The 26,853-nt window shown below is 36.7% G+C and overlaps 1 protein-coding gene across 16 annotated transcripts in view; it reads left to right on the forward strand.

Annotated features, from left to right (window-relative positions):
• Nucleotides 1-26,853, forward strand: part of GREB1L (GREB1 like retinoic acid receptor coactivator) — a 264,851-nt gene that overhangs the window by 150,849 nt on the left and 87,149 nt on the right. For all 16 annotated transcript variants that reach the window (XR_009497387.1, XM_059895623.1, XM_059895621.1 and 13 more), the window contains 2 exons: nt 10,520-10,696; nt 12,961-13,083. Coding sequence is in view for 15 of the 16 variants with exons in the window: in XM_059895623.1 (XP_059751606.1) it covers nt 10,520-10,696; nt 12,961-13,083 (300 nt within the window). In the remaining variant the exon portion in view is untranslated. The remainder of the gene's footprint in view (nt 1-10,519; nt 10,697-12,960; nt 13,084-26,853) is intronic.

Raw genomic sequence — 26,853 nt, forward strand, 5'->3', positions numbered from 1 at the left:
CAGTACAGGAATTATTAGATCATGTAGTAGTTCTATTTTTAGTTTTTTGAGGAACCCACATTACCCTTTTCCATAGTGGCTGCACCGATTTACATTCTCACCAACAGTGTACAAGGGTTTCCTTTTCTCCACGTCCTCACCAACATTTGTTATTTGTAGACTTTTTGATGATAGCCGTTCTGACAGGTGTGATATGATATCATTGTTGTCTTGATTTGCGTTTCTGTAATAATCATCAGTGTTGAGCATCTCTTCATGTGCCTATTAGCCATCTGTATGTCTTCTTTGCAAAAATGTCTATTCAGGTCTTCTGCCCATTTTTTGATTGGGTGGTTTGTTTTTTTGATACTGAGTTGTACGAGCTGTTTATGTATTTTGGATAGTAACCCCTTTTGGTAATATCATTTGCAAATATTTTCTCCCATTCCATAGGAATGTCTTTTCATTTTGTTTTTGGTTTCCTTTGCTGTGCAAAAGCTTTTAAATTTAATTAGGTCCCATTTGTCCCATTTGTTTATATTTGCTTTTATTTCTTTTGCCTTAAGAGACAGATCCAAAAAAAATATTGCTACGATTTATGTCGGAGTGCTCTGCCTACATTCTCTTCTAGGAGTTTTAGGTTTTAGGTCTTACATTTAGGTCTTTAATCCATTTTGATTTTATTTTTATACATGGTGTGAGGAAATGTTCTAATCTCATTGTTTTACATGTAGCTGTCCAGTTTTCCTAGCATCTCTTATTGAAGAGACTGTCTTTTCTCCATTGCATATTCTTGCCTCCTTTGTCATAGATTAATTAACCTAGGTGTGGGCTGTCTATTCTGTTCCATTGATCTATGTGTCTATGTGCCAGTACCATGCTGTTCTGATTACTGTAGCTTTGTTGTAGAGTCTGAAGTCTGTGAGGGTGATACCTCCAGCTTTGTTCTTTTTTCTCAAGACTGTTTTGGCAACTCAGGGTCTTTTGTGGTCCCATATGAATTTTAGGATTATTTGTTCTAATTCTGTGAAAAATGTCATGGGTATTTTGATAGAGATTGCATTAAATCTGTAGATTGCTTTCAGTAGTATGGCCATTTAAACAATATTAATTCTTCCAATCCAAGAGCATGGGATATCTTTCCATTTCTTTGTATCATCTTCAGTTTCATTCATCAGTGTTTTATAGTTTTCAGAGTATAAGTTTTTCATTTCCTTGGTTGAGTTTATTCCCAGGTATTTTATTCTTTTTGATGTGCTCTTAAATGAGATTATTTTTCACTCTCTCTTTCTGATAATTCATTATTGGTGTATAGAAAAGCAACACATTTCTGTATGTTAATCTGTATCCTGCAACTTTGCTGAATTTGTTTATTAGCTCTAATAGTTTTGGGGTAGAGACTTGGTTTTTCTATAAAAAGTATGTCATCTGTAAATAGTGACAGTTTGACTTCTTCTCTTCCAATTTGAATTTATTTCTTTGTCTTGTCTGATTGCTGCGGCTAGGTCTTTCGATACTAGTAGTGGCAAGAGTGGGCATCTTTGTCTTGTTCCTGAATTTAGAGGAAAGGCTTTCAGCTTTTCACCCTTGAATATGATGTTAGCTGTGGATTTGTCATAAATGGCCTTTATTGTGTTGAGATATGTTCCCTCTGTACCCATTTTGATGAGAGTTTTTATCATGAATGGATGTTGAATTTTGTCAATTGCTTTTTCTGTATCTACAGAGATGATCATGTGATTTGTATCCTTCCTTTGTTAATGTGGTGTATCATATTGATTGATTTGCAAATATTGAACCATCCTTTCATCCCTGGAATAAATCCAACTTGATCATGGTGTATGATCCTTTTTATATATTGTTGGATTCAGTTTGCTAATACTTTGTTCAGGATTTTTGCATCTGTATTAATCAAAGATATTGGCCTGTAATTTTCTTTTTTTTATAATGTCTTGTCTGGTTTTGGCATCAGGGTAATGGTGGCCTCATAGAATGAATTTGGGGAGTGTTCCATCCTTTTCGATTTTTGGAATAGTTTGAGAAGGATAGGTATTAGCTCTTCTTTATATGTTTGGTAGAATTCCCATGTGAAGCTGTCCAGTCCTGGACTTTTGTTTGCTGGTAGTTTTCTTATTACAAATTCAATTTCACTGCTAGTGATCAGTCTGTTCAAATCATCTATTTCTTCTTGATTCAGTCTTGGCAGATTGTATGTTTTTAGAAATTTGTCCATTTCTTCTAGGTTGTGCAGTTTGTTGGTGTATAACTATTTGTAGTATTCTCTTATGGCTTTTTTTGTATCTCTGTGGTATCAGTTGTTATTTCTCCTTTTTCATTTCTTATTTTGTTTATTTGTGTCCTCTTTTCTTCTTGGTGAGCCTGGCTAACGGTTTATCAATTTTGCTTATCTTTTCAAAAAAAACAGCTCCTGGGTTTCATTGATCTTTTCTATTGTTTTTTAAAATCTCTGTATTATTTCTTTCTTTCTGATCCTTATTATTTCCTTCCTTCTGCTGATTTTGGGCTTTGTTTGTTCTAATTCCTTTTGGTGGTAGGTTAGGTTGTTTATTTCACATGTTTCTTGTTTCTTGAGGAAGGCCTGTATTGCCATAAACTTCTCTATTAGAACTGCTTTTGCTGCATCCCATAGATTTTGCATTGCTGTGTTTCCACTTTCATTTGTCTTGAGGTATTTTCTGATTTCCTCTTTGATTTCTTCATTGACCCATTGGTTTTTAGTAGCATGTTGTTTAGTCTCTATGTGTTTGTTCTTTTCCCATTTTTCTATTTGTAATTGATTTCTAGTTTTATACTGTTGTGCTTGGGAAAAAAATGCTTGATATAATTTCTGTCCTCTTAAACTAGTTGAGACTTGTTTTGTGGCCTAGCATGTGATCTTTCCTGGAGAACATTCCATGTTCACTTGAAAAGAATTTGTACTACGCTGTTTTTGGATGTAATGTCCTGTAGATATCTACTAAGTCCAACTGGTCTGTTGTGTTGCCTTATTGATTTTCTGTCTGGATGGTCTGTCCATTGATGTAAGTGGGGTGTTAAAGTCCCTTACTATTACTGTGTTATTGTCAATTTCTCCTTTTATGTCTGTTAGTATTTTCTTTATATATTTAGGTGCTCCTGTATTGGGTGCATATATGTTAAATAGTGTAATATCCTCCTCTTGTATTGATCCTTTTATTATATTATGCCCTTCTTTGTCTTTTGTGTGTTATAGCCTTTGTATTAAAGTCTATTTTGTCTGATGTAAGTATTACTACCCCTGCTTTCTTGTCAGTTTTGTTTGCTGAAATATCTTTTTTCATCCCCTCACTTAAACTCTGTGTGTGTCTTTAGCTCTGAAATGAGTCTCTTGTAAGCAGCATATAAAAAGGTCTTATTTTTTAATCCAGTGAGTCACCCTATGTCTTTTTTGTGTGTCCAATTTTTTATTGTGGTAAAATACACATAACATAAAATGTACCGCCTTAACCATTTTAAGTGTACAGTTCAGTGGTATTAAGTACATTCATCTTGCTGTGCAAGCATCACCACCATCCAACCACAGAACCCTTTCCATCCTGCAAAACTGAAACTCTGTACCCATTAAACACTAACTCCCCATTACCCCCTACCTCTAACCCCTGACAACCACCATTTTTCCTTATTTTTTTAATCTGCCCTTTCCCCCCACACCCTAGCCTCTGGTAACCACCATTCTACTCTCTATTACTATAAGTTTGGCTCTTGTTATTATTATTTTTTTACCCTATGTCTTTGGACTGGAGCATTTAGTCCATTGACATTTAAAGTAATGATTGATAGATACGTACTTATTGCCGTTTTATTACTTGTTTTCTGGTTGTCTTTGCAGTTCTTCTCTGTTCATTTCTTCTTCTTTTTGTTTCTTCCCTTGTGGTTTGATGATTTTCTTCAGTAGTTCCTTTCTTTTCAGTTTTTGTGTATCTCTAGTAGGTTTCTGATTTGTGGTTACCATTGGGTTCATATATGTTGACCTATAAGTATAGCTACTGTTTTAAACTGGTCGTCATTTAAATTCAAACATATTCTAAAAGATCTACTTTTTTTACCCCCCTCCCCCACATTTTGTGTTTTTAATGTCATATTTTACATCTTCATGTGTTTATCCCTTAACCATTTATTGTAGTTACAGTTTTTACAATTTTTTGTCTTTTAATCTTTGTATTGGCTTATTTAAGTGGTTGATCCTCAGTTCTTACTATATATTTGCCTTTCCTAGTGGGATTTTCCATTTTCTATAGATTTTTACTTCTTTTCTACTTAGAGAAGACCCTTTAACATTTCTTTTAGGGTAGGTTCAGTATTGACAAACTCTTTTAGTTTTTGCTTGTCTAAGCAGTTCTTTATCTCTCCTTCTATTCCAAATGATATTCTTGCTGGTATCCTAGGTTGCAGGTTTTTCCCTTGCAGCACTTTGAATATATTATGCCACTTCCTTCTAGCCTGTGAAGTTTCTACAGAGAAGTCATCTGACAGCCTTATGGGGATTCCCTTGTATATGACTCTTTGTTTTTCTCTTGCTGCCTTTAGAATTCTCTATCTTTAACTTTGGTCATATTAATTACATGTCTTGCTGTGGGTCTGTTTGGGTTCATCATTTTTTGGACTCTCTGTGCTTCCTGAAGCTGGATATCTGTTTCCATCTTCAGGTTTGAGAAGTTTTCTCTCATAATTTCCTCAAATACATTTTTGATCCCCTTCTCTCTTCTCCTTCTGGGACCCCTATAATGACAATGTTGGTATGCTTAATTATATCCTAGAGATGTCTTAAATTGTTTTCATTTTTTAAAATTTGTTTTTCTTTTTTGCTGTTCTGATTGTGTGATTTCCATTACTCTATCTTCCAGATCACTTATGCGTTCTTCTGTATCTTAGTCTCCTATTCATTCCTTCTAGTGTGTTTTTTATTTCTGCTATTGAGTTCTTTATTTCTGATTGGGTCTTTTTTATATTTTCTAGTTCCTTGTTAAAGTGTTTACTGTGTACATCAATTCTTTTCCCTAATTCAGTTAATATTTTTGTTACCAATGCTTTGAATTCTTTATCTGGTAAATTGTTTATTTCTGTCTTGTTGTTTATTTTTTGGGGGGTTTACTCTTGCTCTTTCAATAGAGAGTAGTTCCTCTGTCTTTTTGTTTTGCTCAGCTTTCTCTGCCTCTATGAATTCAGGTGAAACAGTTACTTATTTCAGTCTTGAAGGGGTGTCCTTATGTGGGAGCATCCCTATACAGACTGCATGTGGCCTATGCCTTTGCTGGGAGAGCTGGATTTGATGTGGATGCAAGTCACATCCTTTCTCAGGGTGTGCTGGCAGCTGTCACATAGGTAGGAGGTGGGGCTGGAGATGGAGGGGCTAGAGCTGAAGTTGGGTGTGAGACAGGGCTTCCCCTCTGCTTGGTGGCCATCACCACTATATCAGGGGCAGAGTCTGACCCCAAGTTGCTGGAGCAGAAACCCTGAGGGTCGGGCTCATGCTGGCTCTGTTCCCTTTAAGTGTGTGTTTTTTCCTCTCCCTGCATGGGGACCCTTGCCCCAGAGGGGTGGAGTGCTGAAGCAAGTGGGGCCTGTGCAGGCTCTTGGCTCATGTCGGCCACAGACAGAGGTCTGATGCACTGCCTGTGCAGTTGTCTGCAGCTCCACTCAAATGCAGCCTCTGGGGCAAGTCCCCTTTGTCCCTCACAGCTGGTCACTGCCCCCAGGCTCTGCAGTGCAAGTGGGACCCACGTGGAGTCTCAGTGTGTATCAGGGGATGGGCTATGGTGGAACAGCTGTGTCAGAGATCTGGAACACTTCTGACGTGCTGCTTGAGTAAGTGATGGCTGCTACCACCCCACTCAGACGCCACTGTGGCACCAGGTCACCTCTACATCCCACACTGTGCCACACTGTGACATGGAGTGAGCAGCACCAGAGCTTTCGCTCAGCTTGGACTGGGGTACATGGCAAGGTGGTTGTGAGAAACCTGGCCGCTGCTAGAGCAGACCTCTCTCCACCTTGCTTGGGGGCAAGCCAGCGTGCACACTCCTTATGAGCGTAGTCTAGGCTTCCCTCAGCCCTCCTGTTTGTCTCAGTGGCCCTCCAACCAGCCAAGTCGGATTGTCTCCTCCACGTAAAACCCCAGGACCGGGGCATCCAATCTGTGGCTCAGACCACTCACTCCACAGGGTGGGTGTCCACCCGCATAATCTCTATTTTTCTCTGAGTCTTCTTCTAGGGGCACAGGTCTCGACCTGATCGCTACAGCCTTGGTTGTACAGGAGTCCTGCCAGTTTCCAGTTAGTTTTCAGTGAGAATTGTCCCACATGTATTTGTATTTTTGATGTGTTCATGGGGGGAGGTGAGCTCCACATCCTTTTACTCTGCCATCTTGATTCAAACCCCTTAAATTAACTTTTAATAATTAAAAAGGCAAATAAGAGAGCATGTAAGGACTTCCCTGGCAGCCCAGTGGTTAAGATTCTTCGCTTCCACTGCAGGAGGCACAGGTTCGATCCCTGGTTGGGGAACTAAGATCCCACATGACTGCCATGTGGCGTGGCCTAAAGAAAAAGGAAGGAAGGGAGGAAGGAAGGAAGGAAGGAAGGAAGGAAGGAAGGAAGAAAGAAAGAAGAGGGCATGTGAGGTTTGTTACTTTTTTTTGCTGCTGTGTTTCTCTGGAGTTGCTTTTGTTTCTCAGAATTTGTTACTGTAGATAGAATCAGATACATGTCCTCAGCACGAATATCAGTAAAAACGAAGAAAAAAGAAGAGGGCAAAGAATTGTATTTACAGTGAGCTGTGTGTTTGTTTAGCTTGATGCAGTCTTCCTAGTTATAAAGCATCATCAGAAAGTGTAGAAATACATAGGTCAATATCTTGAGTCAGAAAGTGATCCTGCACATGGTTAATAAACGTTCCTTAAACTACAGTTCAAAGCCTTCTCTTGGTTCATAGGAAAAGAAGTGGTAATTTTCATTTTCATAGGCTCTCATTTGTTAAAATATCCATTTTTTTTCTTTCAGTGAAATTGAGCAGATGGTTTAATATAGACACCTAACGGTAAAGTTTATACATTGGACTAAATTAACAAAGAAGATCCAAGGATTCGTTTGTTCATTCATTCATTCAACAGTATTTGTTCCAAAAATCACGTTAGGTTATGATATGTGGGCACAAGAATGATAAGACATAGTCTTTTCCATCACAGAGCTAAGAACCTAGTTGGCTCTGGTAGAACAACTTTGGGAAACTTCTTTTTAGCACTTTAAAAGCATCAAAGTTTTATCGAATGGAACAGTTCATATGTGGCTCTGACTGCAGACATAGAAAAATCTCTTATAATGTCTTTTTGCTCAATGATTCTTCATGACTAGAGGAATCCTCTTAGAATACGTCATGGGACTCACACAGAAAACACCATCAGAATAATAGATTTTATAATCCTTTGTAATTGGGAATATGAAACCAAAGAGCCTGGGCTTTGGAATTGGAACTGGGTTTAAATCCCAGATTTTCTAGTTAGCACTTTAAGAATTTGGGCAAGCTACTTATCTTCTTGAAGTTTCAGATTCCTCATCTATATAAAGGCGCCAATAATGCCCACCTGGCAGGATCATAAAGATCAAACGGATGATGTTTATAAGGTACCCAATAGCACAGTGCCTGGCATATAGTCCTTGCTCTTTAAATGGTAATTATTCTGCCATTCTGTCATATTTATTAAATACCCTTATAGACATGGAACTTTGTTAATAATTTTTTATTAACCACTTCTCCAAGTGAAAGTGTAGTACAATAAAATGATAAAAGTTTTCTCTTGAACAAGCACAATGAGATTTTTATATGTTCATTACTCTATTGTCAAAAAGTTAATATTCATCTAACAGTTCTTACTTATGATGGTTGATTTTAGTATGCATTAAGATATAGTGGGGGGAATTCCCTGGTGGTCCAGTGGTTAGGACTCCGCACTTTCACTGAGGAGGGCCTGGGTTCGACCCCTGGTTGGGGAACTAAGATCCGACAAGCCGCACGGTGTGGCCAAAAAAAATAAAAAATACAAACAAATAAAATTTTAAAAAGATATAGTGGGAAAATTTTTTAAGCTTAAAATATTCTAGAATCCCTGTGGACTCCAATATCAATTTGTCTAAATTTTTATATAAATTATACAGATTCCAAAGACTGGGGGGGAATTGAGTTTAAAGTAAATTGATCACTTGGCCACACATATGCCCCAAATCTGCCATGCAATTCGAAGACCTGATTGCTAGAAAAACTAGAAAGGTAATTTGGCTGTAAGAGATATTATTTATTGTGATAGTGACAGCAAGAACTTTGAGCAGATAAAATCTCTCGTGAACCAAAGTTAATACAGAAACTATACAGAGTTTTAAAAATGGACTCTAAAGTTCTTACTCTTTTATATTGTTAATTCTCATCATTAATGTGAAGTTTCTCTTCTTTGAAGATTATCCAGATCCATTGATTTTCTCCCTCTTCATACTCAAGTCTTGCTTTTCACCTCAGAAAACAGGTAGAGGAAAAGATAAAAGATAAAATCTAACCCCAGTAATTTGTTAATTCTAATTCTCACATTAATCTTTGATGAACTACTTGGACCTATCAGATAAGCCTCATTTTTTGGCACTGTCTCTATTTCAGATGAAGGTTCTTAGTTTTATTGTGTTTTGGGTATGTTGCATCTGCCTCATAGGTCAGCCAATTTTCTATCAAGGCATAATGATCACATCAGAAAGTAAGTTCCGTGGAGGCAGTGGTTTTGTCTTCCTTGTTCAGTGCTAAAAACCTGGTACCTGAAATAGTGCCTAGCACATAGTAGAGTACAGATATTTGTTGGATGGATGGATGGACAGGTGGATAGATGCATGGATTAGTGGATGGATGCATGCATTCATGGATGTGTGGACGGGTGGATGGGTGGATGAATGGTTAGATGGATGGTTGGCTTTAGGAATTTGGTGAACTAGGCAGTCATTGACATCTTTCTTTTTTTGGCCTACAGCTCCAAGGTATTAGACAAATAGCCAAATGCTCTCAAATGCAATCCATCTCTGAATATGTTTTAAATAACTTATGAAATTATATTGATATTTATATTTCTATAAAGTGATGGTAATAAGCTAATTATATAGAATTACTGATTTTATGTAACTGACCAGAAGTTGGGACTATCTCTTGTTCACCACTGTTTTTCCAGTGTTTAGCAAAATGCTTGGCATATAGGTTAGGTGCTCAATAAAAAAATATTGAATAAATAATAATAAATTGGAATGCCCATTTCTAAATGTTCTGAATTGATTGTCAGCATCCTGAGATTGGGACATTGTGAGATATTTTGTCTTTAATCCTCATGGTCTTTCTCTACTCTCCTTATATATCTTTGTTAATTATAAAACAGGTTGGTTTGGTGGTTTTAAAAGAGTGTATTATTCCATAAGTGAATTTATTTTCAGTTAGTTATTTGTATATCGAGATATTGTGTTTATGAAATTTGGAATGCCCTTATTTGCCAATATGACCATACATATGTTATGTCCTCATAACTCACAACCAGAAGAACTCACTCTCTTACTGTCCACTTTTCTTCTATGTAATAAGGGAGATTGAAAAGTTGATTTCCAATCAAGCAAAGCATGACCTCTCATCCTCCCAGCCTTCTCAATTTCTTCTTCTTTCCATGTCCTCTGTTCCAAGAAGATCACTGAAAGTCTTATTTTGTTTGATTAATCTGAGTGAGAATTGTTTGGATGTTAAGTCTAAGGAATAATGAGCTAGTTTGAATAAAGAGGGGTTGAACAGAGAAGAAATGGGACCCTTAGGGAACTTGTGTTCCCTAGATCTCATAGAAACTAGGAAGCTGACAATGCCCTGAGTTTATACATCTCTGTTCGTGCTCTCCTATCTGGAGACCAGCTTCCTCTTCACTATTCTCAGTTTGCTCTCTCCCACACCCTAGATGGCATAGCCCTGACTTGGGTTCCAGTTTTACAAAACCTTACATATCCAGGGTCCAGTACCATCTGACTGATTCTTTTTGTATTTATTTCAGCGTTCCAGGAGAGAGACTCTGACTATCCTAGATTGGGTCAAATATTGGTCCTCAGTCTAATCCACTGTGGCTATGGAGTTAAGTCCACATGGTGGGTAGGGTGGAGAACCAGAGGCAGTAGGTTAAGAAGGGAATACGTAAGGAAGAAATAATAGATATCTCTAGAACCAGAATTTTTCGTATTTTTTATGTTAACTATATAAATTCTACCATATGATACTATCTATTCTATTTCCTTAACCGTTATCCTTTTAGAGCATTTAAAAATTATTTTCAGTCTTTCACTGTTATAAAATAACTGCTAAATTGTTGTACATGTTTTTTTCCTTTGAATTATTTCCTCAAAATTAGGAAGTTGTCAAGCCAAAGGGTGAATATTTCTATGTTTTTTATATGTGAAAGTATTGTAACAACATACAAGGCCGCCAGTAACTTTGTTTTTCTTCCTTTTAGGGTTTTCTGGAAACTGTATCGGCTGTGGAGAAAGAGGATTTCGGTATTTCACGGAATTTTCCAACCACATAAACTTGAAGCTCACCACCCAGCCAAAGAAGCAGAAGCACTTAAAGTACTACCTAGTCAGAAGCTCCCAGGGTGTACTGTCGAAGGGACCTCTTATCTGCTGGAAAGGTAGCGTCAACTTCTGGGAGGGAATGGGAAGGGAATGTGGATGTTACGATGGTATTGACAAGTGACCTATACGGGGTTCAGAATCCAGGTTTGGAATAGATAAATATCTCAAGTTCAGAAAACAATCCAAAAATGTAAAGCCCTCTGGCAGGTTATTTGACTTGCTCCTTTTTGTTTTTAACAGAAACTATTGAAATTTGGGAAAGGGCATTTCTCCTTGTATTTGTCACTTAGGGGTGTGGAATACAGCTCTTGGGGAAAAATGGGCTCTTTCTAGCTCTTCTGTCATTTAGAGAGGACTTCAAAGTGTCAGTTTCCTGGTCAGATGCTCTTTCTACTTTATTTAGGGTCTTTGGTAATTCTTGAGTCTTCATTTTTCTATTAGAACTAAGCAAACTTTGGAATAAATAATGCTCTCTTCATAATACCTGGGAAAAGGCAGTATTAAGTTGACAAAGTTTTGTTTCTCTTCAGTTAGGAAGAAAATAAACTTATTTTTGAAAATGAATCCAGTTAAAATGTCACATCATCTTGTGGTTGATAGGATTTGCCACAAGTTCTGTACATTGTTTAATGCAGTGGGACATCTAATCCTTATTCTTTTGAGCAGTTTCTTAGATGCTGAGATTTCCCCTCCATTATTAATATTATTATATTGTTAAAGACAATAGAATAATTGTCTTTAATATTTCTATTTGTTGTTTGTGCAAGATTTTGGCCTGACCATGAAAAATAGCATAGTAAATCCAAATTGCAACTGAAGATTTGTTTCTGAATCTTTCACCATAATGACTCCTGGTTGCATTTGAGGAGAGATTATGTAACTCCTTGGGAAATGGCTACATGTTCTGAGCCAGGGGTCATCAGGACCGTGATCAGTGCTGTGACCACTAAATCGTAAGCGTGGTAAATTATAGATAACTCTTTATCCTGATAAAGTCTAAAGAAGTTTCCTCTAGAAAAATCATTTTAAATGTCGTGAACCCTAATAAAAGAGTAAAAATAGGATAGGTATCACCTCCCTGCCTTTTTTAGCTTTTGTTTTGGTTGCATAAAATATTTTTAAGTTCTTATTTAGTGCTCAGTGACAATTCACCTTTCTGGTAAATAATAACATTTGTGAAATAGTTTGTGATACAATGACCCTGGGTGGCTTCTGGAGCCTCACATTTATAGCCATTCTATTTTGGAAATGGAATTGTATATATGTACATACCTATCAAACTACATATTTGCATATAATATACATAACATGGAGATACCCTTTTCAGTCAAAATACAGTAGCTCTTCAAGGAAGGTCATCGATAGAAGGTTATAGAAAACTGCCTCTAACTTTTGCATGTATCCGATAAACTTGGAAATTCTCTAAAGGACCAATAAACTTGGAAATTCTCTTGGAAATTCTCTAAACGAATTCTTCTTCATTTTTACATAATTAACTTTGTCATTTACAACCATTTATATTTCTTTTTCACATACTACCTTTAAAGACTAATATAGTACAACATATAGTATAATTTGGTTGGAAGTTAGAGCCCTGAAAACCTGTGACACAGGTTGTCACAGTATTTGCTATCTACCTGAATCAGTACGAAGTATTATTAAAATATTACACCAAAGCCTCAAGTAATATTGGCTCATTTAAAATGAAGCTTAGTTTTGTGTGATCAGTAAGTACCTTGAATATTGTCTACCTATTTCCTCTAATAAGAACTGAGAATAATAAGCATTTGAGAATTTCTAATTTTTCTCCTCTGTGTATAATATTTTCTTTGCTTCCATTTCTGGACATAAATTAAGGTTGAGTAGAGAAGGTTGAAGGCAGCCTAGAAGGACTCTAGATTACTGTTCTACACGTAAATCAATCCTGGACAGAAGGTTAACTGGTGCTTGAAAGCTTATTTGGTTTTTATAAATTATTGATATTTTAACCTCAGCATTACCCATGAAACTAACATGACTATATAGGTTATGAGTAATTTTTCTCCTGGGAACTAATCTGTGAGGAACAAAAGTCTAATTGTTCTTTGTAACCATTTCTTTGCCTTCCAAACATGACATTTGGCTCTAGGAAGACGAACTGTGTTCACCAGCTTGAACATTCTGTTGGAATCAAGGTTGGGGAAGGGGGATCTCTATTAAAGAAAGTGCTGCCACTTGAGGAGCAGCAGTTTATTTTAGAGATTTTATGGATTGTGTCTCCCTCACCTGTTTTAACAGAATATTGTTTTCCTTACATAATGTGATTCTTACTCCTTTCTAGAATGTAGAAGCCGACAATCCTCTACCATTTGCCACTCTATTAAACCAAACTCTTCAGTGTCATCAACCGTGGCCCCAGAAAATGGCACAACTAATGGATACAAATCAGGATTCATTCAGACAGGTATCGGGTATTTTCTTTTGGAATTTCAAGCAGCAGATGTGTATTTAATGAGGCATTTTAAACTTACTGTTGGCTGGTTTGAACAGACGTATTTTTAAATAGAGGTATTGAGTTACTATTCGAATTAGAACTCAGCATTGAGATGGATCAGTCTGTGGAGGAGCAGGACCCCAAATCCCAACAGCCCTGCCGATGCTAGGCAAGGCATGGAAAAAGGATCTGACAGTTGGTAGGAAATTTATTTCAAGCATAGGGCCTGTCTCTAGAGGAGTCTGACAGGAGGCAATAAGTAGAAATACAGATGTGAGAGAAGTCTGCATCATAGCCATCAGGTGGCATGTATTGGAGACATATTCATGAAGACTGGAATTCTACAGTAGGGCTCTAACTAGGCTTGCTCAACAGTATAGGGAGTATTACACCAACTTGGATACAAAGTAAAGTCCCAAAGTAGGACGAAGGATTGCAGAGGAAGAATCTAGGACCTAGTTTCAGGTAGTACAAGATAGGAGCTTGGTTACAAATAACCAGATAAAATTTTAATGTGCCTGAAACTAGGTTACAGTATCGGAGCAGGATCAGCAGAGTGGCTGATCTGATACTGAGCAGATAAGTTACTAGTCTAAAGCTTCTGAAAATTCCTCCAGTATAGAGGCCTGAACTCAGGTCAGGATAAGACTCCAGGGGGACTTAATGTTTCCAGGTGGCTGAAAGGCTGGAGGGCTGTAACTGGAAAGATCACTGCAGATAGTATTTGAGAAAATTACTCAGAACCAGTCTAGGTTATATCTTAGGTAAGAAGAAAAGTATTTTAAAAGAATTTGTGAATTTTTTTTTCAGTTCACTTGTTTTTTGAGAAGTGCTATTTTACCCACAAACTTCATAGCATATGTGCTTTGCCAGTATCCACTCAACCACAACAAGTTGAAAAAAAGGCTGTCTTTATTCATTTCACTACTTAGTATCCTCTTCCAAATTTATGAAATTTTAATGAGCTGGTAAATCGTTTGCACTTATTTTCGATGGAAGTGATTATTAGACTATGTTAACAACAACTGTAGTGATAATAAAGCTAACTTTATCTGGGGCACTTCTTGCTATGTGTCTGTACTCAGCTAAATCCACTTCATCCTGGATTTTAAAAGTCTAACTTTGAAACTGTTCGAGAGATTTACATAGAGGCTGTAATTTAAGAGGAAAGAGAATATTCTAAATTCTCGTTTAGAATAAATGAGAGAAGATCATGTCACTAAGTACTGAAGAAAGAAAAAATTGGTATTGGGCTCTTGGCATTGAAAGATTAGCTTTCATTACAGTGATGTCTCTCTTAGAATTTGATTGATTCTGTAGTATATTTTCTGCCATTAGAACTTGGGGCTAATGAAATACAATTTAAAAACTACAGTATTAGTAATGAATATTTACTTCATTCCAACAAAAACTTACCAAGTGTTTATTATGTTCTCAGACCCTTGTCAGAGGCTGTAAGGCAGGGTTCCAGTACTTGACTACTGGCTCCAATGACTTAAAAACCACTCATATAAGGGATAAAACATGTTACCTTTTCTAAGAGGGAGAGGTGAATATATATAAATAACCAGTTGTACCTGAAAAAAATGAAAAGATACTGAAATCTTAATAAGAAGTAATGAAATGTTAATAAGCAGTTTTGATTATGCAGAAATATATTTTGAAAATGAATATTGCTCTGAATAGAGGAATTCAAGATTCAGGCTTAGCAAAGCCTCCTTCAGTTGCCACGAAGGGACACAGGCAAGACACTGACTGACTCACAGTGAACACAAGTGGCCAAGTGCTATGCCAGTATTCTTGTGTATCCCTTGTTGGGGTGAGAATGGTAATTTGACCATGAAATTACCTATTTTTAGGTGCAATCCAGAGAATTTAATAGAAAATAGTGCCTTTAAAAGTAAAGCTTTGTGTCTAAAACTTTCTTCTTGACAAATTATGGAGTCTTCAACAATAATTTTCCTATGTATTTTGAAAGTAATAGACTGTAAGAATTTTACCTTAGCCTATGATATCATTGCAAAGATTAGAGTATGCAGCATCTTCTTAGCAGATAGAGATTCATCCTCCTGTAGGAGATTGCCTTCTTAATCTACAATCAGTGACTGCCTGTAATCAACATTTCTTAGCCTGAAATGTAGGTACACACATTGCAAAGTATTTGAAGAGGGGATTAATTTACTATTTGCACAGATTTGTCTCACATTCCAACTGCCAAGCTCTGGATGTTCTGTTCTGGCTGGCTTGCCACTTATATTTTGCATATTTTCTTTCAACATATTTGTGTGATTGATAATTCAAATTTTAGCCAACAACCCTGGTAAAATATTTTATGATTTGTGATTGAAGGTGGCTACATAGTTATCTACCTACATTACACAGACATACCACATACAAACATATACACGTACATGTATTGTGTTTAATAAGGACAAGAATTCAAGAATAGATGAAAAAATGGGAATTCCTTGGTGGTCCAGTCGTTGGGACTCTGCATTTTCACTGCCGAGAGCCCAGGTTCAATCCCTGGTCGGGGAACTAAGATCCCAGAAGCTGCGTGGCATGGCCAAAAAAAAAAGGAAAAAAAGAAAAAAGGAATAGATGAAAAAAACCTTTGCCTAACCCAAGATCTTGAAAGTTTCTCTTCCATGTTTTTTGTCTAAAAGTTTTATTGTTTTATCTCTTGCATTAAAGTCTGTGAGTCATGTTGAGTTAATTTTTGTGTGTGGTGTGAGGTGAGCATCTAAATTCATCTTTTTGCATGTGGATATCCAATTGTCCCAGCACCATCTATTGAACAGACTGTCTTTTTGTGAATTTCATTGACCTCATCAAAATTCAAAACTTTTACACTTCAAAAAGCAACATTAAGAAAATGAAAAGACAATGATGGACTAGAAAAATACTTGCAAAATGCATATTTAATAAAAGATTTGTATCCAGAATTTACAAAGAACTCTTACAACTCAGTCATAAGATGACAATCCAATCAAAACATGGGCAAAAGATTTGGAATAGAGATTTCTTCCGAGAACATACACAAATGGCCAATAATCACATGAAAAGATGCTCAACATCATTAGCTGTTAGGGAAATACAAATCAAAACCATAATAAGGTATTACTTCTATCTACCCAGGAGAAATGAAGACATGTGTCCTCACAAAAACTTACATACAAATGTTCATATAGCAGCATTATTCATTACAGTTGAAAGCTGGAAACAACCTAAATGTCAATCTACTCGTGAATGGATAGACAAAATTGTGTATCCATACAATGGAACACCATGCATCAATAATAAGGAACAAACTATTGACACATGCTACATCGTGTATGAACTTCAAAAACTTTATGCTGGGAATTCCCTGGCAGCCCAGTGGTTGAAACTCCGAGATTCCACTGCAGGGGGCTTGGGTTCGATCCCTGATCGGGGAACTAAGATCCCACATGCCTCAAGCTACGGCCAAAAAACAGAACAAAACAAAAACATTATGCTAAGTGAAAGAAACTAGACTGAAGAGACCACATATTATATGATTTCATTTATATGAAATGTCCAGAAAAAGCAAATTTATAGAGACAGGAAATAGATTAGTGGTTGCCTGGGGCAAGGGATGGGAATGAAAATTAACTGAAAGTGGGCATGAGGTTTCTTGCTGGGGGATAAAAATGTTCTAAAGCTGATTTATGGTGATGGTTGCACCACTTGATCAAGTTACTAGAAATCATTGAACTGTACACTTGAATTAGGTATATTCTATGATAAGTAAAATATACCTTAATAAAGCTGGGGGGTGGGGAGGAAAGATTAAAAAGCTGCTCTAAGAGAAAGGTGAAATCCTCTGGAGTGGCAACGTTTCTCCCTCATTTGAATCCAGTCTAATTTATTGAGTGTCTACTACAGAATGAGCACTGTTTCAGACCAGATGGTAAACTGCACAGGGCTTGGAGTCAGAGTCTTGGTATTCAAATACTGCCCCTGATGTATATTGGCTGAGGCTTGGGATAAGCCACTCAATTGTTCTATGTCTTGGTTTTCTCATTTGTACAACTAAAAATAACAATACCTATTTTGCAACTAAGGATTAGCTCAGCCTTGCTACTATACTTCTATTTGTGTGCCATTCTCCCAATTATAATAATTTGTTAACCATCTGTATTCTTTTGTATGCTAGAAACTCTAAGTTCATTTTGTTTATCCCTGTACCCCCTAGTACCTGGCAAATGCCTGGAAATAAATGGTGTTTTTTGTTGTTGTTGTTTTTTTTTTTCTTTTTTGACTGCACCTCGTGGCATGTGGGACCTTAGTTCCCCAACCAGGATTGAACCTGTGGCCCCATGCAGTGGAAGCACGGAGTTCTAACCACTGCATTGCCAGGGAATTTCCAATAAACGTTATTTGAATTCCATCTTTATTTAAATTTTAAATTAGCATTTGGGGGATTGTTAACTTACTGGTGTGTACTCTTTTTCCAAATGAAGATGGTATGCTCATCTACCATTAGGAGGAAAAATTAGCCCGTAGGGCAGGACAGGGATGAGCCACCTAAACTCTGCCCCTGTGACTAATAGTGTAATTTTTAAGAAGATGCTATCAGGCAGGACCTGATATGACTTTATGACTTTCTTAGGCCCTGGGCACATTTGCCTAAAGTATTTAAAATTGTATTTTATGACTGTGTTGGTATAAAGATGAATATATTAATACTATATGCTACAATACTTTGTTCGACAAAAAGAAATTAAAACATTTCTTATGATTTTAAAAGAAATTAAAACATTTTCATGAACCCCTAGAAGTACTGTGGACCCAAGGCACTGACTTCTATGCCTAATGGAGAAGTTGGCCCTGTTATTGGAGACATGTATTGTCCATGAAATGGGATTTTCCTCTGGATGAACCACTGTAGGCTTAAAATAATGTAAACCCCTTACCATCTAATGCTTGTGCATTAAAGAAGGAAGAACAATAGCAATGAAAGGACTTGCCCTATCATATATCAAGCTCATGAGGCTTTACTAATAAAGACAGAGTGGAGTTGGCACAGGGATAGACACAGAGCAGCAGAACAGAATAGAAAGTCCCCAGACAGATTCATATAACACGTAGGTATAGAGTGACTTGCACATCAGCAGAACCTTTTCTTTCAACAAATGGTCCTCAGAAGTTGGATATACTATGTGGAAGAACAATAAAACTGGACCCCTATTTCACTCTATACACAAAAATCAATTTCAGGTAGCTGGAGGATCTAAATGCAACAGGCAAAACCGTCAAGCTTTAAGAAGATATTGTAGAATAGCTTAGATATTGTAGATATCTTAAAAGTACAGACAAAAAGTGCTGATCACAAAGGAAAAAACTCACATTTCACTGTTTTTAGAAGGTGCTGTAGAGTGAAAAACAAGCCATAAATTGAGAGAAGATATGTAATACATAAAACTAACCAAGGACTAGTACAAAGGACATATAAAGAATGCCTATGAATCAATAAGAAAAAGAAACATCAATAGAAAAATGAGCAAAGACTTCAAGCACCTCATGCAAGAGGAAATCCAAGTGGCCAATAAATACATGAAAAGATGATTAACCACTTTCATAATTAGGGAAATTACATTAAAAATACAGTGAGATGCCATTATATACATGCCAAACTGGCAATGATTTGAAGTGTGACAGCAGTAGATGTTGGCAAAGATTTCAAGCAACACAAACCATCATATGCTGCCGGTAGGAGTGTTAATTGATGGCACCACTTTGCAAGTGATTAGCAATACATAGAAAAGTAGAAAACATGCATATCCTATGATCTAGCTATTCCACTCCCTAAGGAAACTCTTGTACTTGTGCATCAAGAGATACGTACAAGACTGTTCAGAGTAGTGTTCTTTGCAAATGACAAACTGAACACAACTCAAATGTTCATCAACAATAGAATAGATAAATAGGTTATGATGTATTTATATAATGAAATACCGTTTGGCAATGAGAATGAACAAGTAATACCTACACGCATCCTGATGGAGGAATCTTCCAAAATGTTGAACAAAAATCTACTTACAGAAGAGTCTATCCAATATGATTTTATTTCTGTTATGTTCAAAAATATGCAAAACTAAATTATTTTAGGAATACGTACATAGCACAGTGGTTGCCTCTGGGGAGACGGAAGGAGAAGGGATGGGGAAGAGCACAAAGGAGGCTACTGGCTGCTGGCAGTGTTTTGTTTTGGTTTTTTCCCTTGACTTGGATAGTGGTTATTTCCATAGGCATTTGCTTTATAATTATTTTTTTAATTAATTAATTAATTAGTTTATTTATTTATTTTTGGCTGTGTTGAGTCTTCACTGCTGCGCGTGGACTTTCTCTAGTTGCGGCAAGCGGGGGCTACTCTTCGTTGTGGTGCGTGGGCTTCTCATTTCTCATTACGGTGGCTTCTCTTGTTGCAGAGCACGGGCTCTAGGTGCGAGGACTTCAGTAGTTGTGGCACGCAGGCTCAGTAGTTGTGGCTCACGGGCTCTAGAGCACAGGCTCAGTAGTTGTGGTGCACGGGCTTAGTTGCTCCGCGGCATGTGGGATCTTCCCAGACCAGGGCTCGAACCCATGTACCCTGCATTGGCAGGTGGATTCCTAACCACTGCGCCACCAGGGAAGTCCCTATAATTAATTTTTAAACTATACATAAATATTTTGTGAACTCGCCTGTATTTTGCTATATCTCATTGGGAAAAAGGGCAAATTTACCCTTTCCAACTACATACGTGTATGGTATGCAGTGTTACACTTTGAGAACAAGTGGTATCATAGGCCAGGGATCCTATGGTGTAATAGTAATGTTTCAGTCCTTTTGAGTTTTTCTATTTCCCACTGCATTGAATCTACTGTGGGGTTGTTGCTGTGGTGATAGAGCTGCAGCATGCAGCCCCTCAGCTGACTTTCGTCTCCAAGAAGGGAAGGGGCAGAGCCAACCCTGATAGAAATCTCTAAGCGCTCGTATTTTCCCTTCCCTACAATGTCTTGGCCTCCTCTCCTTTGCCTTCCAAGAGTTTAGAGCTCTCATGCTGCCCTCTGTTTGTCCAGAATATTTCATGATGTGCCACATTCAACCCAGACCTTACTATTTTGTCTCCATTTGCCCCCCAACTACAATTCCTCTGTCCAGGGTGACAGCCATTTAGAAAACAGTTTCCATTAGAATGTATTATTTAACTGTCCCTAAAATGTAACTGTTTGTCCCTTTCTTTATTTGATTTGTCCTTTAGCCACTAAACTTCCTGAGGTCAGAATAATCAAAAGTTCCTCTAGCAGGTTTTTCTAAGCTTAGTTCCTCATGAATATTCAAATTATTACTTTACCAAAACACAGTCTCCTTTTTCCAAATGTGTTGGGAACCCTTTGGCTGGCAGATTTTCCCACTCCCAACCAGATACTGAGAAAACGTAAGCTCTTCCTTTACACTGTATATTCCTTGGGTAGGGATTGTATCTTTGCTTTCTTCCCCTGTTCTATCCCCAGAGCCTAGCATACTATCTGGCCTGCTGAAGAGGTTCAATAAGCATCTGATGAGTGAATGCATGGGTCGGGGAGAGGGAAGAAAGCCAGTGACCATACTCCTCTGAGGCAGGGCCGTGAATGTGCTTGTGAGACTCCTATTGCCCACAAAAGAGAAAATATAACTCATTAGCAAGTATAAGGAGGAATGGCCCACTCTGCGGAAATGAAGAAGCTGCAAGTAATAACAATGAAAAGTCATTTTCACCAGTTGCATTAGCCACAATACTCTATTTTAAGTGATAATATACAGTGCTGGCAAGGATGTGGTAAGACTGACAATCTCAGACCTCAGGCTGGTGGAGGTAAGCAGTGATATGACCTTTTAAGAAAGAAATTTGGCAATATGTCACAAGACCATTAAAATATTTATATCCTCTACTCTATTAATTTCACTCCAGAGGGCTTAGCCAAGAAAATAACCTAAAAGAAAGTCAAGATATTCACTGCAGTTATTCTTTATATTAGCATAAAAGGAAAAGCAATCTTTTAATATAGAAACAAATAAATCATAGCATACGCACATGACAAAGATGTCAAAAAATACGGTGCAACCACATAGGAAATAATCCTGTTAAGTAAAAAAAGTAATATTAAAACTCTATAGGTATTTTTGTTATATCATGTAAAAAATATAACATGGATAAAACATAGAAGGGCATACACTAGAGAATAAAGAATGGTTTGTGGGAGAAGTGAGATTTTAACATGTTTGTTTGTACGAATTTTCCTTTATGTCATATTTTTCATAGTTAAGCACTAAAAATTCTCAGGATTAAGCCAAATGTATAGGTCAGTAGAAAAGACCTGGTTTTCACAATCTCCAGCATTCTTTATAGGAATGCTGTGTAGGAATAAGGACCAGTACCTAACATAGACACATCCAAGCTACAGCTAGAAGGTAACAAAACCAGAATTTGAACTTTCTTTGCTCACTAGTGACAATTTTATTAGGCAATTTCTGGGTTATACATAGGTGATATTGATATCTACGTAGAATTCTGTAAAATGTTCCTGTGTCTCAAATCTCAAGGCAGGAGGAATGTGAAGAGGAGAGGGGAGCACTAGGGTTGAAAAGTCCATAGAGATCAGCTCAATATCCACTTTGATATTGAATAATCAAAATGAATAAAAATGAATAAGTGGCCAAAATGAATAAAAAAGGACTAAATTTACCCTCCCACCTGAAACAACCAGAAAAAAAAAAAAGACAAAACTACCTGAAAAACGATTTTTAAGACACTGTCATCAGGCAACAAATGACATTGATTCCTGATCAACGGGGAACAAATAAATGTGAGTCTTACCATTTTCCCAGCTTACTGCTTGGAGAGTTTCCAGACCATGATGCAGGGAGGGGGAACTGTGGTAGAGCCCAATAGGTCCCCTAAGTTGAGTAGAAGAAACTGAGAGTGAAGGGAGACCAAAGCAGCTAGAGTTCATTGCACCAAGTGCCAGAAGGGAGAGAGCTGCACAGAGAGAGAGAACCCGAGTTGTGCAGAAGGTCCCCTGAAATGTTCAACATAGTACTGGTTGATGCATGCATGTGAGAAAACTACTCAAGGCTGGTAAAAAGTACCATCCAAAAGGATGAGAGGGAACATTCACACAGGGCCAGGGCCAGGGACTGTTCCCACCAGCTAGACAGGAAAACCTCACAATTTATCAGGCATTGGTTGGAGTACTTAGGAGGGTCTTATCTCAGTAATAGAGAATACTTAGCCCTAGACTGAGCACTACCTCAAAACTGCAAAAAAAAAAAAAAAAAAAAAAGTATCAAATTGTTTCCAAGTAATTTAACTGCATTCCAGAGTAAGGCTCAAGAATATTTATAGGTAAACTTCCAATTATAAGGTAAATAAGTACTAGGGATGTAATGTACAACATGATAAATATAACTAACACTGCTGTATTATATATATGAAAGTTGTTAAGACAGTAAATCCTAAGAGTTCTCATCATAAGGAAAAAGATTTTTTCTTTTTCTTTTATTTTGTGTGTATATGAGATGATGGATGTTCACTAAACTTCTTGTGGTAGTCATTTCATGATGTATGTAAGTCAAATATTATGCTGTACACCTTAAACATATACAGTGCTGTATGTCAGTTATATCTCCATAAAACTAGAAGAAGAAGAGAAAGTACTTACAGGAATATCCAGCATCCTACAAGATAAAATGAACAATTCCTGACATTCAGTCAAAGATTACTAGGCATGCAGAGGCAGGGAAACACAATTAATATTGAGGAGACTCATTAATCAATCAAACTAACCCAGAACTGACACAGATGTCAGAATTAGCAGAAAAGGACATCAAAACAGTTATAACTATATCTCATAGTTTCAAAAAGTTAAGTAAACATTGAAAATATTAAAAAGACCCAAAATGAACTTCTCAAGGTGACAGCTACGATGCTTGAAATGAAAAATACACTGGATGTGATTAACAACAGATTAGTCATTAGAGAAGAAAAGATTAATCATTTGAAGACACAGTAATAGAAACTGTCCACTGTGAAACACAGCGAGAAAAAATAAAAGAAACTGAAGAGAGCATTAGTGAGCTATGGAACAACTACAAGCAGGCTTTTATACTGAAACTGGAGTGCCTGAAGAGTGGGGGTGGGGGAGACAAAAAATATTTGAAGAAATAAAGGACAGAAACTTCCCAAACTTGATGAAACTTATAAACCCACAGATCCAAGGAGTTCAATGAATCCCCAGCACAGAAATATATAGAAAACCACAACAAAGCATGTCATAATAAAATTGCTTAAAGCCAACAATAAAGAGAAAATCTTAAAAACAGCAAGAGAAAAATTTAGTTCCTCTGTTACGTACAGAGGAACTAAAATAAACATGACATTATATTTCTAATGGGAAACAGTATAAATAAGACAGAGGAGCAACATCTTTAAAGTACTGAAAGCTAAGAACTGTCAACCTAGAATTCCATACTCAGCAAAAATATCTTTCAAAAATGAAGGTGAAATAAAGATATTTTCAGACATACAAAATATGAAAGAATTCACCACCAGCAGATTCACACTATTAAAAAATGCTAAAGGAAGTCACTCATATAGATGGACAATAATACCAGACAGAAGAAAATCTGAATCTTTACAAAGGATTGAAAACCACTGGGAGAGGTAACTACCTGGGTAAATATATACATTTTTTCTTATTATTTAAATCTATTTAAAAGATAATTGACTTATACAAATATAATAATATATTATGAGGTTTATAACATATGGAAAAGTAAAATGCATGACGATAGCAAAAGGCCAGGAGGGGAGATATGGAATATATTGTAAAATTCTTGTACTATATATACATGAAGTTGTATAATGCTACTTGAGGTTAGACTGTGATAAGTTAAGATATATACTATAAACCCTAAATCAACCACTAAAAAACCTAAGAGTTATAGTTAATAAGCTACAAGGAAGATAAAATGGAATCATAAAAATACTTAATTAACCCAAAAGAAGGCTGAAAAGAGGAAAAGGGAGACAAAAAATAGATGCAACAAGTTAGAAAATGAATAGCAAGATGAAAGACTCAGATCGAACCACATCAAGAATCACATTAAATGTAAGTGATCTAAACACACCCACTCAGAGAATTCCCCAGCAGTCCAGTGGTTAGGACTCCACACTTTCACTGCTGAGGGCACGGGTTTGATCCCTGGTCAGGGAACTAAGATCCTGCAAGCCGTGTGGCACAGTCAAATAAAAGTAATAATAATAATAAAAAAATTATTTTTAATAAAAAAACCACCCCCACTCAAAGGCAAATATTATCAGATTGGAAAAAAGTAAGACCCGATTCTATGCTGCTTACATGAAATACAATTAAAATAAAAAGACACAAACAGGTAAAAGGTAAAAGTATTTTTTAAATCTACCATGCTAACAGTAGTCAAAAGAAACCTTGAGTGGCTATATTAGTATCAGGCAAAATAGATTTTGGGACAAATAATATTACCAAAGATTAAAGAGGTAACCTCATAATGATAAAGGGGTCAATTAATCAAGAGGCCAGAGCAATCCTAAACATTTATGCACCTAACAACAGAGCTTCAAAATACATGAAGCAAAAACTGATAGAATTATTTTAAGAAATACATAAATCCACAGTTATAGCTAGGTATTTCAGTACTTCTCTCTCAACAATTGATAGAACAGGTAAACAAAATCAGTAAGGATATAGAATATCTGAACAACAGTATCAACCCACTTGACCCAATTGACATCTATGGAACACTTCACACATCAACAGCAAGATACACATTCTCCTCAAGTTCACATAGAACATTTACCAAGTCAGAGAAAAAAGACATTTTACATACAGAGGAACAGAAATAATTATGTTATCATGGTTATGGGCCATAAAACAAGTCTTAATACACTTGAAAGTATTCAAATAGTACAAAGAATGTTCTTTGCCCAAAGTGAAATTGTACTAGAAATCAATAACAGAAAGATTTCTGGAAAATCTCTAAATATTTGAAAACTAAATAACACACTTATAAATGATCCATCGATCAAAAGGGAAATTAGCAATATTTTGAATGGAATGGAAATGAAAAAAGAACATATCAGAATTTGTGGGATGCCACTAAAGCAGTATTTAGAGGGGAATTTATAGCACTAAACTTGTATTAGAAAGGAAGAAATCTCTTGAGTCAATGAACTCAGCTTCCACTTTAAAAAACTAGGAAAAATAAGACAAAATTAAAACAAAAGTAAAGAGAAGAAAGGAAATAATAAAGATCAAAGTGGCAATCAGTGAAACAGAAAAACAGTGGAAAAATTGATAAAACCAGAAACTACTTCTTTGAGAAAATCAGTAAAATTGATAAAGCTCTAACCAGACAGAGGAAAAAGAAAGAGAAGACACAAATTACCTATATTGGGAATGAGAGAGGTGACATCACTGTAGATTTGAATAATATTAAAAGGATAATAAGGGAATGTTAGGAACAGTTTTATACCAATAAATTTGACAACTTAGATGAGATGAACAATTTCCTTGAAAGACACAAATTATAAAAGCTTACACGAGAAGAAATACACATGAATAGCCCAATATCTAATAAATACATTGAAAATGTGGTTAAAATCTTTCCTAAAAAAACAAAACAAAAAAAAACCCTCTAAAATGGGCAGAAGACCTAAACAGACATTTCTCCAAAGAAGATATACAGATTGCCAACAAACACATGGAACAATGCACAGCATCACTAATCATTAGAGAAATGCAAACCAAAACTACAATAAGGTATCACCTCACACCAGTCAGAATGGCCATCATCAAAAAATCTACAAACAATAAATGCTGGAGAGGGTGTGGAGAAAAGGAACACTCTTGCACTGTTGGTGGGAATGTAAATTGATACAGCCACTATGGAGAACAGTATGGAGGTTCCTTAAAAGACTAAAAATAGAACTACCATATGACCCAGCAATCCCACTACTGGGCATATACCCTGAGAAAACCATAATTCAAAAAGAGTCATGTACCACAATGTTCATTGCAGCTCTGTTTACAATAGCCAGGACATGGAAGCAACCTAAGTGTCCATCAACAGATGAATGGATGAAGAAGATGTGGTGTATATATACAATGGAATATTACTCAGCCGTAAAAAGAAACGAAATTGAATTATTTGTAGTGAGATGGATGGACCTAGAGTCTGTCATACAGAGTGAAGTAAGTCAGAAAAAGAAAAACAAATACCGTATGCTATCACATATATATGGAATCTAAAAAAAAAAAAAAAGGTTCTGAAGAACCTAGGGGCAGGACAGGAATAAAGACACAAATGTAGAGAATGGACTTGAGGACACTGGGAGGGGGAAGGGTAAACTGGGACGAAGTGAGAGAGTGGCATAGATTTCTATATACTACCAAATGTAAAATAGATAGTTGGTGGGAAGCAGCCGCATAGCACAGGGAGATCAGCTCGGTGCTTTGTGCCCACCTAGAGGGGTGGGATAGGGAGGGTGGGAGGGAGACGCAAGAGGGAGGGGATATGGGGATGTATGTATATGTATAGCCGATTCACTTTGTTATAAAGCAGAAACTAACACACAATTGTAAAGCCATTACACTCCAATAAAGATGTTAAAAAATAAATAAATAAAATAGCTACAAAAACCTTAAAAAAAAAAAACT

This window comes from Balaenoptera ricei, chromosome 14 (genome assembly GCF_028023285.1).
Source record: "Balaenoptera ricei isolate mBalRic1 chromosome 14, mBalRic1.hap2, whole genome shotgun sequence".
Classification (NCBI taxonomy): Eukaryota; Metazoa; Chordata; class Mammalia; order Artiodactyla; family Balaenopteridae; genus Balaenoptera; species Balaenoptera ricei.